This window comes from Terrapene carolina, unplaced genomic scaffold, assembly GCF_002925995.2.
Source record: "Terrapene carolina triunguis isolate 2854851 unplaced genomic scaffold, T_m_triunguis-2.0 Scaffold29775, whole genome shotgun sequence".
Taxonomy (NCBI): Eukaryota; Metazoa; Chordata; order Testudines; family Emydidae; genus Terrapene; species Terrapene triunguis.
The window spans coordinates 11,788-26,819 of record NW_020694126.1 but is presented as its reverse complement, the minus strand read 5'-3'; the positions used below and the strand labels follow the sequence as shown (position 1 = coordinate 26,819).

The window sequence follows — 15,032 nt, the reverse complement described above, 5'->3', positions numbered from 1 at the left end:
TCCCTGTCCCACCCCCTCGCGGCTGTAAACCGCGTGGCTGTAAACCGGCGGTTGCAGTTCTGTAAAGGAACGGGCAAGCAGTCCCAATACTAACTTTCCCCTACCTAATTCAAAGCAGGGCGCCATGACCGACATCACCCTCCTGAGGGTCTTGGAGAACCAGAAGGAAAGGATGCTTCGGGAAAGCCTGCAGAAACCGGGGCCATATGCTGCAATGCTGTGCAAGGCCATGATCCCCGAGTACCTGCTTGCGTTGTGGCAGGGAAACGTCTCGTACCACGGGGGGCCTAATAAGCTCTCCCTGCCCAGGAACCTGCTCATGAGGCTGGAAAAGTACTTGCAGGAGGCCTATGAGGAGTTCTCCCCAGAGGATGTCGCCTCTATCCCCGGATATATTGACCAGTTTTTGGCTTAGGTGCCCTTGGAGGGACTAAAGAGTGGAGCGTCTTGGGCAGCATAATCATGAAGAAGCGGACATTGTGAAATTTTTTTTTAAATAGTTCGGACTAAATATTGAAGCGCCCAAAGAGAGAATAATCATGAGATACCCTTTGTACATATTCCCGTTTTGTTGCACTTTAAGGTTTACAAGTTTTAAAGCACTTTAGCAATTGTTAATATTTTAAATGTTCCTGTTATGTTGTAAATAAATGTTTAGATATTTAAAACACTTACTGCTTGATCCTTCCCCTGAATCTGTGTCTGGGATAACGGCTGGGGACGGTTGGTAGGGGATCTCTGTGAGGGTGATGAAGATATCCTGGCTGTCGGGGAAATCAGCGTTGTAAGCGCTGTCGACTGCCTCGTCCTCCTCATCTCCTTCCTCCTCTTCCCCGTCCGCTGAGGAACCGGCCGCGGACAATATCCCATCCTCAGAGTCCACGGTCAGTGGTGGGGTAGTGGTGGCGGCCGCACCTAGGATGGAATGCAGTGCCTCGTAGAAACGGGATGTGTGGGGCTGGGATCCGGAGCGTCCGTTTGCCTCTTTGGTCTTCTGGTAGCCTTGTCTCAGCTCCTTGATTTTCACGCGGCACTGCGTTGCATCCCGGCTGTATCCTCTCTCTGCCATGGCTTTAGAGATCTTCTCATAGATCTTTGCATTCCGTCTTTTGGAGCGCAGCTCGGCAAGCACGGACTCATCGCCCCACACAGCGATGAGATCCAAGACTTCCCGATCAGTCCATGCTGGGGCCCTCTTTCTACTCTGGGATTGCACGGCCATCTCTGCTGGAGAGCTCTGCATCGTTGCCACTGCTGCTGAGCTCGCCACGATGTCCAAACAGAAAATGCGATTCAAACTGCCCAGACAGGAAAAGGAATTCAAATTTTCCCGGGGTGTGGCTGGTCAGAGCATCCGAGCTCGGACTGCTGTCCAGAGCGGCAACAGAGTGGTGCACTGTGGGATAGCTCCCGGAGCTATTAGCGTCGATTTCCATCCACACCTAGCCTAATTCGACATGGCCATGTCGAATTTAGCGCTACTCCACTCGTCGGGGAGGAGTACAGAAATCGAATTAAAGAGAGCTCTATGTCGAACTAAATAGCTTCGTGGTGTGGACGGGTGCAGGGTTAAGTCGATGTAACGGCGCTAAAGTCGACATAAACGCCTAGTGTAGACCAGGCCTCAGTGATTTAAGCAGGAATTGGATTGAAAGTGAAACTTACAAAGGCAGCTGTCTGAACAGCTATGGCTCTTAACAAGCATCTTAATTGTCAATTAGCCAGTTATTGGGTAACCGGTTTTATGAATGAATGTTGTGTCATTCATAAAACTTTACTTATGAAGTTACATTAATAAACTGAACAATTAAAAACAATTTCATTCATCAGTTCTACAGTTACATCATATTCACACTTATAAACATATTTCCATAAAACATATGGAGTGCAACATCCTCCTGGTTCACAAACTGCCAGGGATGGAGAATCCCCCACGGCCCTGGGGCAGATGTTCCAATGGTTAATTCGGTGTCTCCACTTCCACACTGGTAAAACTCTGCTGCTTACATCCAGCACCTGCCCACCCAGCTGTGCCCGATCCCGCCAGCCCTGTGAATCTCGGCAGCGAAGTGCAGCTGTTATTTCTGGGCTGGGCCCGACACAGGAGGGGGGCTGGTACCCAGGCCACACTTCTCAAAAGGGCCCCTGGCTTTGGGTGACACCTCGATCCTCCCGGGCGCGTGAACCAGAGCCAGCTCTAGGGCCACTGGGGCTCTGCACAGTCGCCCTTCCGCCTCACTCTGCCCCCTGCAGACACCAGGGTACATGATACAGCCCCTCCCCAGCCCCTCCCGTACTCACCCCTAGCAGCCACTGCCCCCAGGAGGCACCAACAGACCCCCAGAGCGACAGCCAGGCCCATGGTTCCTGCCCTGGGGAGGGGTCTCACCCTCTGGCCTTGGGGAAGGAGCGGGCGAGCCGGCCGGCAGCCCCTGCAAACAGCCTGTGGACTTTGCTCACTGCACGCCCAGGCAGTGCCAGGTGCGGCTCCCTGCGGGGCGTGCCGTGTGCCGTGTGCACAGCTAATCCTGGCACCTGACCGGCCAGCGTCCCCGTGCGCCCCCCGCACAGGGCTCAGTCACCAACCAGGAGCCACCTGCCTCCCTGCAGCAGGAGGACACTGGGAGCAGACAGCTCTGCACAAGGCCATAGACCCCCCGGTGCAGGGAGAGTCCCCGAGCTAGACATGCTGTGGGAGAAAGTCCCGATTTCCTCATGCTGCAACCCCAGCCAGACATCCTCAGTCCCACCCAGTCACGGGGAATCCTCCAATCAGGGCAAGCGGCTGTAGCAGCTGGAAGAGTGAAGGTCACTGATTGGCTGGAGGCCTGATCACCATCTGTGATGAGGTGAGTGGGTGCTGTAACCCCAGGCAGAGGAGGCCCCTTGTACCCAGGCTGGGGGTGTCTTTGTTAGCAACACTGGCCAGACCCCATGGGCCTATCCAGCGCAGTACCTGGATCAGACCAATGGGCGCATCTAGCCTGGTACCTTGGCACCAGCTCTTGCAGAAGAACACCATGCTTTCCTGTCTAGAGAACTCTGTAGCCATAAAACGTGCCCATAGTTCTGCAACAATTCCACTTTGCACTAAAGTCAATTGTAGGATTCTAAAAATTGATACAGTATAATGGATTATCCTGTGGAACTCCCTGCCACATGATATAAAAGACAAAAGCTAAGAAGGATACCAAACAAGTTGGAACATTTCTATCTAATGCTGCAACATCTGAGCACCTCACAATCCTTTTATCATCATGCCACCTTGGCAGCAGGGAAAGGCTATTTTCCTGATGGGGAAACTGAGGCCTAGAGAGACCAGGGTCACCCAGGAAGTGTGGGGCAGAGCCAGGTCTCCCAGGCTAGCACCCTAACCACTGGAACACCGCAGGCATACTCAGAACAACTAGCCGTACACTGGGATTCAAAGATATAACAGAGATAAATCCCCTAGCCTCAGGGCACAAGCCAGTGAGTAACCGAGGGGGTGGAGGTGTGAGGGGCACAGACTGATTCAGGGGGGACTGGTCGGTCTTTGGCTTGACCGGCTGGTATCCACCACCCTGGGCCCCCAACGCTCTGGATCCACGTTGCTGAGGGAAATAAATGATCATCGCAAGGGTCAACTTTCCCTCGACAGCCTGGTGCCCGTCGCTGCAGGATGCCGGGGCAGTTCTAGGGACCAGCCCTTGGTGGGGTCAGAGTCTCCTCCGGAGCCCTGACGTTTGGGGAGCAAACAGCCGAGCCAACCACGGTTTCATGGTCTGTATTTTATTAGCTCAATAACAGAGCAAAAGCATCAAACAAAACACATAGTCAAAGATGGAAGAACATGAAATCATTCAGTAAATTACTTAATGTGCTCAGGCAGGTTCATTAAACCATCCCACACACATTCACAACCCCTGCTAAGGGCTACGTAGCACTCTGGGAAGGCGGCGGATCTGGGTCGCTAGCAGTACCGCAGGCACAGCGCATCCCCAAGGCGAAGCCATACGTTTGGGTTCCTGCCAAAGAGCTGATAGAGGGAGGGTCCGATCCCTCCCTGGTGATGTGAACATTGGCAGCAGAGCTGTCGGTGCCATTAAGGCGCCTGCCCGAATTATGGCTGATTCGGTAACAGCCGATCTCTTCCCCACGTCACAGTGACACATTCCAATACGCCCGGTTACACTGAACGCTCAGACGATGAATGTAATGAAAACAACAGGACTTCGTAGGGCTAAATGTACAGGTGCTAACCCCCAAAATACCTGCAGGTGTGACCTTTCCAATCTTTCTCTCTCTCTCACACACATACACACACAGAGGCCAGAACGCTGAGCCAGAGGCGTCTGCTCCTACTAATGAAAACTAGAAAACACCCAGAGAGGCGGACGCTTTTGCAGGGTGTTTTCAGCATGATTCTCGGGGTCCATTCAGCCGGCTGGGGTGCAATTAGCCAGAGGCCTTGTCAGCTCACGTGTGTGAAGGTTGATGGCTTTGCAGGCCAGCTAGTGGTGAGTCGCTTGTAGGTGTCAGACCTTCGACACCCCACGTTGCTGGATATCACCCCTCGGTGGCCAGCTGGGGGTGAATGAGGCACAGGGCACGGTGTCAGGTGTGGCGACATGGTACGGCCAGAGGCCAGCAGCCAGTGCAGGCCAGGCCGGCCTGACAAGTGAAGGCCAAACCTCAGGCTCCCTTGGCCAATCAGAACGGGACACTCTCTTTCTGAGGTCACTGGCATCACCCAATGGGGTCTGATTAGGACCCCTTTATGCAAATAAAGGACCGTCTCATTCCCATAATTTTGAGCTCAGAAAGCCCTCGGATCCAAAAATAGATTCAGGTCTGTAGGTCTGTAGGTATCTGAGACAATGGAGGTCCTGGGTCAGCCCCAGACAATATTTGACCCAGTCTGCAAAAGTCCTGGCCTTATTTTAAATGATTTAAAAATTGCAAAGCCAGCAAGAAATTGGAACTGAAAAGGAAAAACCCCAGTCTGCATTTCCGGAGTCAGGGCGAGAGAGGGACACGTCCTCAGCCTTCCGCTGTTCCTGCTCCACAGAGAGACGCTCACGTATTACACACGTGGTGAGAGTCTGAGACTCAGCGGCTCAGCTTTGCGCAGAATAATGGGGGTTTGGTGGGGGAGGGGGGGTTTGACACACAACATTCAGGGCAAAGCTCGGACCTGAGCTCAACCAGAGCACAGAGTCTTTTCCTTCTGAAAATCACCATTTTGGGATTTGCTTTTTCCAAGCAGGCCCATTTGCCTCTCAGATGGGGGTGGGGTAGCCCATAATTCCCCTCTGTGGGGCTCCCCCACCCCCGTCTTTGCCAGCTCACCGGGCTCTGTGCCAGTTCCTGCTGCTGGACAAGGGGAACTGCCCGTCCCTGATGCAGGCAGCGCGGCCCCCGCAGAGACGAGACACTGGAGCGAGTTGGCCCTTTGGGGAGAAGTTGAGGCAAAGTCCCGGCTGCAGAAGCAGAGACGCAAACCCTGCAATCGGAGAGCCTGAGGCCCAACACCCACAGAAGGAAACTGCTCTAACGACCAAGTGGGAATCTCCCCCGGGGCAGGGGGGAGTCAGAGGACAGAGATCGCCCAGCCAGCGGGGTCAGGAGCTGGGCAGGGTCACTGCCCCTAGCACTGGGGGTTTGTTCCCGATGATGAGCTGGAGGCAGAATCTTCCCCGCTCTTTGCTGTGGAGAGAGAAGAAAATCGTTCAGAGGCAGCGTTAGCTCTGGGGATCCCAGCTAGGGAAGGGGGAGGGGAATTCAGCTCTGGTCTTCCCCCATACTGCTCCCCCCACGCACCCCACACTAACTCCTCTCTATGGAGCGACCTGCCCCGGGCTGGGAATGGACACGGGTTCGAATCCCAAACGCAGCGGTCGTACCCGCCCCCGACAGACACCGCCGGGCTCTGGCTTTTCCCTCACACTCGGAAGCTCCCCGTCGGCTGGTCTGGGACTCATGCAGCCCAGCCCCATCAGTGCCCACATTCCCTCTGCACCCATGATGCACTGGGGCCCTGGGCCCTGTACCCTGGATTTACTCACTGGCTGCTGGAGCGTAGCCGGGATTCATGGGGCCTGAAACACAAGCAGAGAATGAGGGTCAGTGCAGGGGAGCACGGTAACCCCTCCCCCACGGTGACCCTGACCCTCCTCCCCTGGACACAGGGCTCCCCGTGACCCTGACTGCATCTCGCCCAGGCCAGCCCCACCCCAATGCCCCCCCCATAGCAGCGCACACAGTGCCCAGCCAACGACAGAGCCCACTCTGCCCCCAGCAGGGCCGGGCTACGGTGACTGACCCTGCCCCATGGCCCTGCCCACCTCTCCTTGGTGGGTAGTGGGAGAAGCCATTCCCCCTTGGGCTGGCTGGGCCGCCCCACTCCCCAGACCTCCCCACATCTTGGTTCTGTGGGGACCGGCTCTTACCTGCTGATTCTTATTTCCACAGGATGACGCCGGCCCCTACGGCTCCAGCCAGAAGCAGCACGGCCAGGACGATGGCGGCCAGGACGCTGGGGAGCAGGGGGCCCTGGCTCTGTGGATGAGGGGAAAGCAGCGGATGTGTTATTCCTTGACTTTAGCAAAGCTTTTGATACGGTCTCCCACAGTATTCTTGCCGCCAAGTTAAAGAAGTATGGGCTGGATGAATGGACTGTAAGGTGGATAGAAAGCTGGCTAGATCGCCAGGCTCAACGGGTAGTGATCAACGGCTCCATGTCTAGTTGGCAGCCGGTTTCAAGCGGAGTGCCCCAAGGGTCGGTCCTGGGGCCAGTTTTGTTCAACATCTTCATTAATGATCTGGAGGATGGTGTGGACTGCATCCTCAGCAAGTTTGCAGATGACACTAAACTAGGAGGACAGGTAGATACGCTGGAGGGTCGGGATAGGATACAGAGGGACCTAGACAAATTAGAGGATTGGGCCAAAAGAAACCTGATGAGGGTCAACAAGGACAAGTGCAGAGTCCTGCACTTAGGACGGAAGAATCCCATGCACTGCTACAGACTAGGGACCGAATGGCTAGGTAGCAGTTCTGCAGAAAAGGACCTAGGGGTCACAGTGGACGAGAAGCTGGATATGAATCGACAGTGTGCCCTTGTTGCCAAGAAGGCTAACGGCATTTTGGGCTGTATAAGTAGGGGCATTGCCAGCAGATCAAGGGACGTGATTATTCCCCTCTATTCGACATTGGTGAGGCCTCATCTGGAGTATTGTGTCCAGTTTTGGGCCCCACACTACAAGAAGGATGTGGACAAATTGGAGAGAGTCCAGCAGAGGGCAACAAAAATGATTAGGGGGCTGGAGCACATGACTTATGAGGAGAGGCTGAGGGAACTGGGATTATTTAGTCTGCAGAAGAGAAGAATGAGGGGGGATTTGATAGCTGCTTTCAACTACCTGAAAGGGGGTTCCAAAGAGGATGGAGCTCGGCTGTTCTCAGTGGTACCAGATGACAGAACAAGAAGCAATGGTCTCAAGTTGCAGTGGGGGAGGTTTAGGTTGGATATTAGGAAACACTATTTCACTAGGAGGGTGGTGAAGCACTGGAATGGGTTACCTAGGGAGGTGGTGGAATCTCCTTCCTTAGAGGTTTTTAAGGCCCGGCTTGACAAAGCCCTGGCTGGGATGATTTAGTTGGTGTTGGTCCTGCTTTGAGCAGGGGGATGGACTAGATGACCTCCAGAGGTCCCTTCCAACCCTGATATTCTATGATTCCCAGGGGCTGTGGGATGGAGAAGGGCCCAGGTCACTGACGGGAGCTGCTGCTGGGGCATCCTCCTGGGGCAGCCACAGGCCTTTGCCTTGAACGTCTCGCCGAGGGCGTCTGCAGAGACCTGGCCCCAGGGGAGGGGAAAGGCTGAGCTGGGAGGTGGACTGGGATGGGGCACAAAGGGCCGGTGCTCTGCCAGGCACTGCCATCCATGCAAAATATATAGCAACCAGGCCCTTCACTTGTAATATCATTAACCTGTGGAACTCACTGACACAGGAAGGTATCATGGCCTGGAACTTAATGAGATTCTCTGAGGGATCAGACATTTCCGTGGGTCACACGAATACCCAGAGCTAGACGAGTTCACACTGACAATGGGCAGGGATATTGACCTTCCAGCGGCCCAGCCTCACCCCATCTCTGTAACTCCCATGGGGCTGTGCCCCCAACCCCTGGGTCCTGCCATTCACCCCCCCTCCCATTACCCCAGCCAAGCGGGGCTCCGGCAGGCTGCTGTGCTCCACCCGGCAGGCGTAGCGGTGCCCGTCCTGCTGCGGGGAGATCTCCAGGGACGACTGCGTGTAGTAGGTGCCGTCGGCGTTGGGCAGGATCCCGCTGGAGTCTGTCTCCGCCAGGATGTCTTCTCCGTCCCGCACCCAGGAGACGTGGATGGGACGTGGGTAAAAGCCCCTGGCGCGGCAGGAGAGGGTGACGGAGCCGTCGGGGGCGTCTCTGCGGGAAACCAAGACCTCGGGGGGCACTGGGGTGAGACACAGCACATGAGCCACTTGCCAGGGACTGGGACAAGTAACAGACAGAAGAAAAAAGGCCCCGCAGCATGTCGAGTATTCATGTGTGTGAGAGACCTGATCAGCACCCATTTACACTGATTAGTAACTGGAGCTAGTTAATCTAGTGTAAATCCCTTCTACAGACTCACTTAATCTGCTGCTCACATCGCTGTAGCTGAACTGGGTTGTTACCAGAACAGGCCTGGGCCTGGGTCTCCTTGGCGGCGTGCTGTCCCGCGCTATAACACGGCTACGCCCAGGAAGGCTGTCACTGGGCCACCCAAACACACGTGTGCGATTTAGGGGCTAAGGGCCAGATTTCCAAACGCCCCTCGGTGCCTAACCGTGGTGATTTCATGGGGGGCCAGGCGCCTCCGTTCGGAAATCCCAGCTGGCCCCTGTCTGCATTGTCAGGGACTTAAATCCCTTTGTCACATGGTCCCTGTCCCCGTCCATGTCTCTGCCCTCGGCTGCAGAGGTACCAGCGCTGGGCACAAGAACCTCAAAACAAGTTTTTATTTGTATGACAGTGTGCATCCCCCTCCCCCGCCCCACCTCCTTCACACTCACAAAGGGCTGGGCCTTTTCTGGACCAAACATGCCAAAAAAAATCAACTCACAGCCCAGAGCTGGGACGTTTCAGCCTGAAAAGGGAAGTTTGAGGGAGCTGGAAGCCAATGGGAAGATCCCAGAACCAGCTAATTACCTGTCTGCAAATAACAACCTGTAGCTCTCATCTAGCGCTTCACATCAGTCAATCACAAATAGGGTGAGCAGACGTCCCGATTTTACCGGGACTGTCCCGATATTTGCTTCTTTGTCCCGCATCCCGACCAAACTGGACAAACAAGAAATTTTGCCCTCCGCTCTGGCGCTCACGCCCCCCCCGCCCCGGCTCCGCCCCCTCCTTCCCCCATTGGTTCCCTCCCCAAATCCCCGCCCTGGCCCCGCCTCTTCCCCAACCACGCAGCATTCCTCCTCCCTCCCAGGCTTGCAGCTGCATGGCAGCGCAAGCCTGGAGGGAGGGGGTGGCAGCAGTGCGTGGATCCTGGAGCTGATGAGTCAGCTCCGGCACCTGGGCACCGGGCGGGCAAAGGGGGGCTGGCAAGGGAGGGAGACGGTGGGGCTCAGCTGTGAGCCCCCCGCTGCGCCAGAGGGCTCCTGCCCGGGCCGCTGCACCCTCGGGGCCGGGAGCGCAGCCTGGAGGCTGCTCCAGCCCTGCAGCCCGCGGGGCAGCGCGGAGCGGGCAGGGGCCGGGTGGGCGGCGCGGGGGCGTGGGCCGAATCCCCGCTGCTGCCAGGGAGCCCGGCACCTCTCCCTCCCACTCGCGGCTGCAGCTCCTTCCCAGCGGGACGCGCCCCCCGGCCCGCCCTGGGCACATGCGGCGCGCGTCCAGCGGCTCCTTCCCGGTGGGAGGGAGACTAGGTGCGGGGGACGCGCGCCGCATGTGGCCGGGGCGGCGGGAGGCGCGTCCTGCTGGGAAGGAGCCGCAGCCGCGAGCGAGAGGGAGAGGTGCGGGGCTCCCCAGCAGCAGTGGGGATTTGGCCTGCACTGCCCACCCGGCCTCTGGCCGCTCCGCGCTGCCCCCGCCCGGACCCACCGTGCGCCGCATATGCCCGTGGCGTGCCAGGGTGCGGGAGGCTCCGCGAGGAGGGCAGCGCGCGCGGCCGGGGCCTGCTAATGCCCCTGGTCCCTTTGAAACTCCTTTTTTTTTTTTTTTTCCCCCCCCCTCTTTTTTTTGCTCCCCCCCCCCTTGCGTCCCGATATTTTATAGTGCTGATCTGGTCACCCTAATCACAAAGGGCTTTACAAAGGACGTTGGTGTCATTATCCCCATTTCACACATGAGGAAACTGAGGTAAAGAACCCAGAGAGAAGAAAGGTGTGAATTTCCCAAGGTCACCCAGCAGGCCAGTGGTAAAGCTAGGACTAGAACCCAGGTGTCCTATATCCCATGGCAGTGCACTATCCATTTAGCCACACCACCCCTGCCAGACAAGCCCCCGTACCATTGGAGTCACTGTGCCCCATTCCCCCAACAACACTGTTGCTCACTCACCCTGCTGCTCCAGCAGCATCCTCCCACCCTGCACCAGGCGCCGCAGGGTCTCCAGGCACTCGTGCTGCAGGTACCTCCGGACATACGGAGTCCAGATCTTGTCCGTCTCCCAGCGCTGCTTCGGGGCAAAGGCCGGCTGCACGGCCGCGACCCACGTCCCCGTCTGGTTGTCAAAGCTGATGAAGTCCCTCCCGTCGTAGGCGTACTGGAACCTCGGGTCCATGGGGGCCTGGTCGCTCAGGGCACAGCTAGCATGAAGTTGCCCAGTGTGAATCCCTACGGAGAAAGAGAAAGACCTCAGAGGGGGGCTCGGCCGGACGGTGACACCAGGGCACTGGGAGCTGGGAAATGTGTCTGGGGGGGGGGGGGGGGGGGGGGGGGTCAGAGGACACTCGGCCGGTCGGTGACACCGGCACTTTACCGTCTCTGACCGTGTGGCGGCCTTACGCTGAGCTAGGGAACAATCCCAGAGGACACGGAGAAGCAGGAGGGGTCAGAGCAGACCCACGGGAAGGACTGAGGGGTTGGGATCCTGCCGGACACTTACTGAGCTCCTGGAGTCTCTCCAGCGGTGAACATGAGAGGTGCTATACGGGGTGAGACCAAGGTCTGACACTGACCAACACCAGAGATTCATAGGGAGTGCACAGAACAGGGCAATTCTGGAGTGATCCACCCGTCTTCCCCTCTGGCAGGCGGAGGCTATGGGCACCCAGAGCATGGGGTTACATCCCTGATTATCTTGGCTAAGTGTCCTCCAGGAACTTATCTAGTTCTTTTTTGAACCCAGTTATACTTTTGGGTTTCACAACATCCCCAGGCAAGGAGTTCGACAGGTTGACTGGGTGTTGGGTGAAGAACTACTTCCTTTTGTTTGTGTTAAATCTGCTGCCTAGTAATTTAATCAGGTGACCCCTGGTTTTTATTGTGGGAAAGTGTAAAGAACTCTTCTCTATTCACTTTCACCAAGCAGTCATCATTTTATAGCCTCTATCATATCCCCCTTAGTCGTCTCTTTTCTAATCTGAACAGCCCTATTTTTTTTAGTCTCTCCTCATACAGAAGCTGTTTCATACCCATGATCATCTTTGCTACCCTTTTCTCTGAACCTTTTCCAGATCCACTCTACCCCTAGTGGAGATGGGGTGACCAGACCTGCACGCAGTATTCAAGGTGTGGGTGCACCATGGATTTATATAGAGGCATTATGATATTTTCTCTCTTATTTTCTCTCCATTTCCGAATGGTTCCTGACTTTCTGTTAGCCTTGGGAAAGGCTGTTTACACAAAATTGTAATTTTTCAATTTGGCCAGAAAACATTGATTTTCTGTTGTGGAAATTGAAAGGGAAGATCCCGGAGTTGCCCGGCTCCCTGCCTGGGATTCTGCTGACATGAAATTTCCAAAATATTTTCTTCCCGTGGGAAACCTCCAATTTCCAACTTTCCTTCTGATCGGGAATGAAACCACTTCTGGGAATAACACATTTTCTGTGGGAAGAGAACTCCATTTTCCAGCCAGCCCTTTCCTAATGGTTCCTGACTTTCTGTTAGCCTTGGGAAAGGCTGTTTCTGCAGAATTATAATTAAATTTCAATTTGGCCAGTAAACATTGATTTTCTGTTGGGGAAATTGAAAGGGAAGATCCCGGAGCTGACCGGCTCCTGCCTGGGATTCTTCCGAGATGGTATTTCTGAAAAATTTCCTTCCCATGGAAACCTCCCATTTCCGACTTCCCTTCCTATTGGGAATGAAAACACTCCCGGGAATAACACATTTTCTGTGGGAAGAAAACTCCATTTTCCAGCCAGCTCTGGTTTGGACAGCACCTGGCACAGTGAGGCCCCGATCCCCAGTGGGAGTAATTGTGAGCGGGCAGCTCTCGCATGTCCATTAATAACAACAACTCTCAGACACTCACCGCCCGTCTGGTTGTGCAGTTGCATCCACCACCTGGTCTCAACTTTAGACACCTCCTCGTGCCACCAGAACTGCTGGGTCTTTTCCTGGAGATACTTAGCGCCCAGGGCCTGTGCCGCCCACTCCTGGGTGGGTCTGAACTCTCGTGCGTCACTGCTGTAGTGCGCGATCTGAACGTCATCCACGCTGGTGATCATGGTGAAGTGATAGGTCCCATCTTCGTTGATGACTCCTGTGACTAGGACGGCCAGGCTGTGGCGCCCTACAGCAACAGGAGAGAGGTTGAGTTAACAAGCGGCTTCCTTCCTTGCTCAGGGGACACTAGGGTCACCCAGTGGGGACCAGCAGAAACCTCCCAGCCCCGGCCACGTCCCCCTGCCCTCAGTCCCATCCTGGGCGAGGGACAAGCTGGGGTCTGTCAGTGACTCACAGGAATCAGGATGGGCGATCTCTCAGTCCTTGCCTCTGAAAGTCGGTGGCTTGTTTAGGGGGGGGTCAGACATTGACGGGGGGTTAACTGCCCCCCATGAGCAAATGCCCTGAGGATGGGAGGGGTGGATGGGCAAACTGCCTACAGCGGAACTGGGGCGTTTGTGGCCTGTGTGCCTGTCTGTGGTGTGCGTGTGTGGCGTGTGCGTGTGATGTCTGCACATGTGTGAACCTGGGGGCTCGTCGCTGTCAGTTTGTATTGACTTTTTGCTGAAAAATTCCTGGGTTTCACAGAAGCCGTTATTTGGTGTTTACTGATTTTTACCCCAATTTTGGGTCACTCAGGCACACAGAAATACTGATTGTGGTAAGAAAATCCAACCTGTGAGAGCAGGTCGATGTGTTTGTGTGAATAATAAATTAGTGTAAGTGTCACCGCGAGACTGCCTGTTAACGTAAGGCAATGAAGAGGAGAGCGCGCCCGCACACACACACACACACACACACCCCCTGTTACTGTGCAGTTCATGAAATAAACCACAGCATTAAACACCTTTGACTTTCACTACTCAGACTTTTCCCTCTTTGTTAGCTTTTTCCTGACCTCCCCTCACCCAGGTGTAACCCCAACTTTGCTTCCACCTATCTAAGCCCGGTGCCCCCTGCCCCCCAGCCGGGCTACTGCACAGCACTGCCGGAGCCGGGGTACCAGGGGTAACCGGAGCTCACCCGCTTCTCATTGGTGACACGGTGTTTTGCTGAGGTGAGGTGACCCACTGCTGTATTTACCCCGATACCACTGCCCGCGAGGGTCGCTGGGCCGGTCCCCCTCTGCTCCCGTAGCGTGGGCCGACTCCTCTCCCTGTGTCACTCACCCTGGTTTGACATCACCCCTAGGGGTGGGGGGCGGCTCTTGGGCTAGCGTGTGGGGATTTCTGGCAGAGCCCCCAAAGGAGGATGGGGGGACGCGGCTCAGGCCCATGGAGGAGACGGAGCCGAGGGGCTGGACAGTTGTAGATTTCAAGGCCAGAAGGGACCATTCATGATCTGGACTAGGGCAGCGCCTAGGAGCCTCCATCCTGGCCCAGGACCCGGCTGCGCGGGTGCTGTACAAACGCAGAACAACCCAAGGAGCTCACGCCCCCTCTGCGCTGCTGTATGGCCGCCCCATGGGGTGCCCCCCCGCCACTCCCCCGCCCAGCTGGTAACTAGCTGTTCTAGTGCCCGGAGCCAGCAAGCATCTTTGTGCCCACTACAAGGTTTTTTCGTCATATTTCCACCCCGTTTTTCCGCCCGGGCAGCTTTGCGCCCTGTGCGGCTGCCCCCCTTGCCCCGCCCTGGTTACAGCTGTTCAAGCCGTGGTGCATAAACTGCTCTGGTCGCGCCCCCCCCCCCATCATTCACAGAATGTGTCGCACCCGCCCCCCCATTACTGGTAATTTGCATTAATCCGTCTATCGGTGCTGCTGCTGACGGCGGTGCTGCCTTCAGAGCTGGGGTGGGGCGGCTGCTGGCTGGGGTGGGGCGGGAGGACTAGTTATTTAATCCTGTCCTTGTCGTATCCTTGGGGGCAGCGGGTTCAGGAAGAAATCACTTGAGACCAGAGAGCGGAGAGTATTAAAAAGCACCCGTTTATTTACACACACTGATCTAACCTAACCAGCCAAAACTGGCTGGGCTATCCCCTAATAATCTAACTCAGTTGCCATAGGAACAACAACCATGACAACCAAATATACAACATATTCCTCCCCCCTTAATAAGAACGTCCCCTAAATAAAACACACACTAGACTAGAGAAGGAGGGTAGACTGCCTCCATTCCCGGCTAAACCCTTGGGATTATTTTGCCCATAACCGTGGGTTTGCCGTAGCTAAAGATCCAGCCGACGAGGAGGCCTTCTGTCTCTAGGTGGATTACGGCGAACTTCTGGTGTTGTTGCACCCGAAAGTACCATGGGTGCAGGCCTGACAATGGGCTCAGGGTTCGCAGCGCAAACGGGTGAGGAGGAGGTATCAGCTCGTGCCGGGCAAGGAGGTATCTAGCCGCCGCCAGTAATGGAGGAGAACCGTCAGGAACAGGTGATTCTTGATTCGGGGTCTCACCAGAAGAGGT

General features: G+C 55.8%; 1 protein-coding gene across 1 annotated transcript; it reads right to left on the bottom strand.

The window, feature by feature from the left end:
* Positions 1-5,603: 5,603 nt before the first annotated feature.
* LOC112124507 (class I histocompatibility antigen, F10 alpha chain-like) lies at positions 5,604-13,805 on the bottom strand. Its single transcript, XM_029914068.1, has 7 exons — positions 13,793-13,805; positions 12,490-12,750; positions 10,570-10,845; positions 8,205-8,479; positions 7,761-7,840; positions 6,048-6,080; positions 5,604-5,688 (listed from the first exon to the last, which is right to left on the bottom strand). The coding sequence occupies exons 1-7, from the start codon at positions 13,803-13,805 to the stop codon at positions 5,604-5,606; spliced, it is 1,023 nt and encodes a 340-aa protein (XP_029769928.1).
* Positions 13,806-15,032: the final 1,227 nt, after the last annotated feature.

What these genes read in the sequence shown, in the direction of transcription:
- LOC112124507 (XM_029914068.1), bottom strand. An exon ending in GATGCTGCTGGAGCAGCAGG is followed by an intron (nt 8,480 to 10,569) that starts GTGAGTGAGCAA and finishes GTCTCACCCCAG; the next exon opens with TGCCCCCCGAGGTCTTGGTT. An exon ending in CGGAGCCCCGCTTGGCTGGG is followed by an intron (nt 7,841 to 8,204) that starts GTAATGGGAGGG and finishes CCCTGGGGCCAG; the next exon opens with GTCTCTGCAGACGCCCTCGG.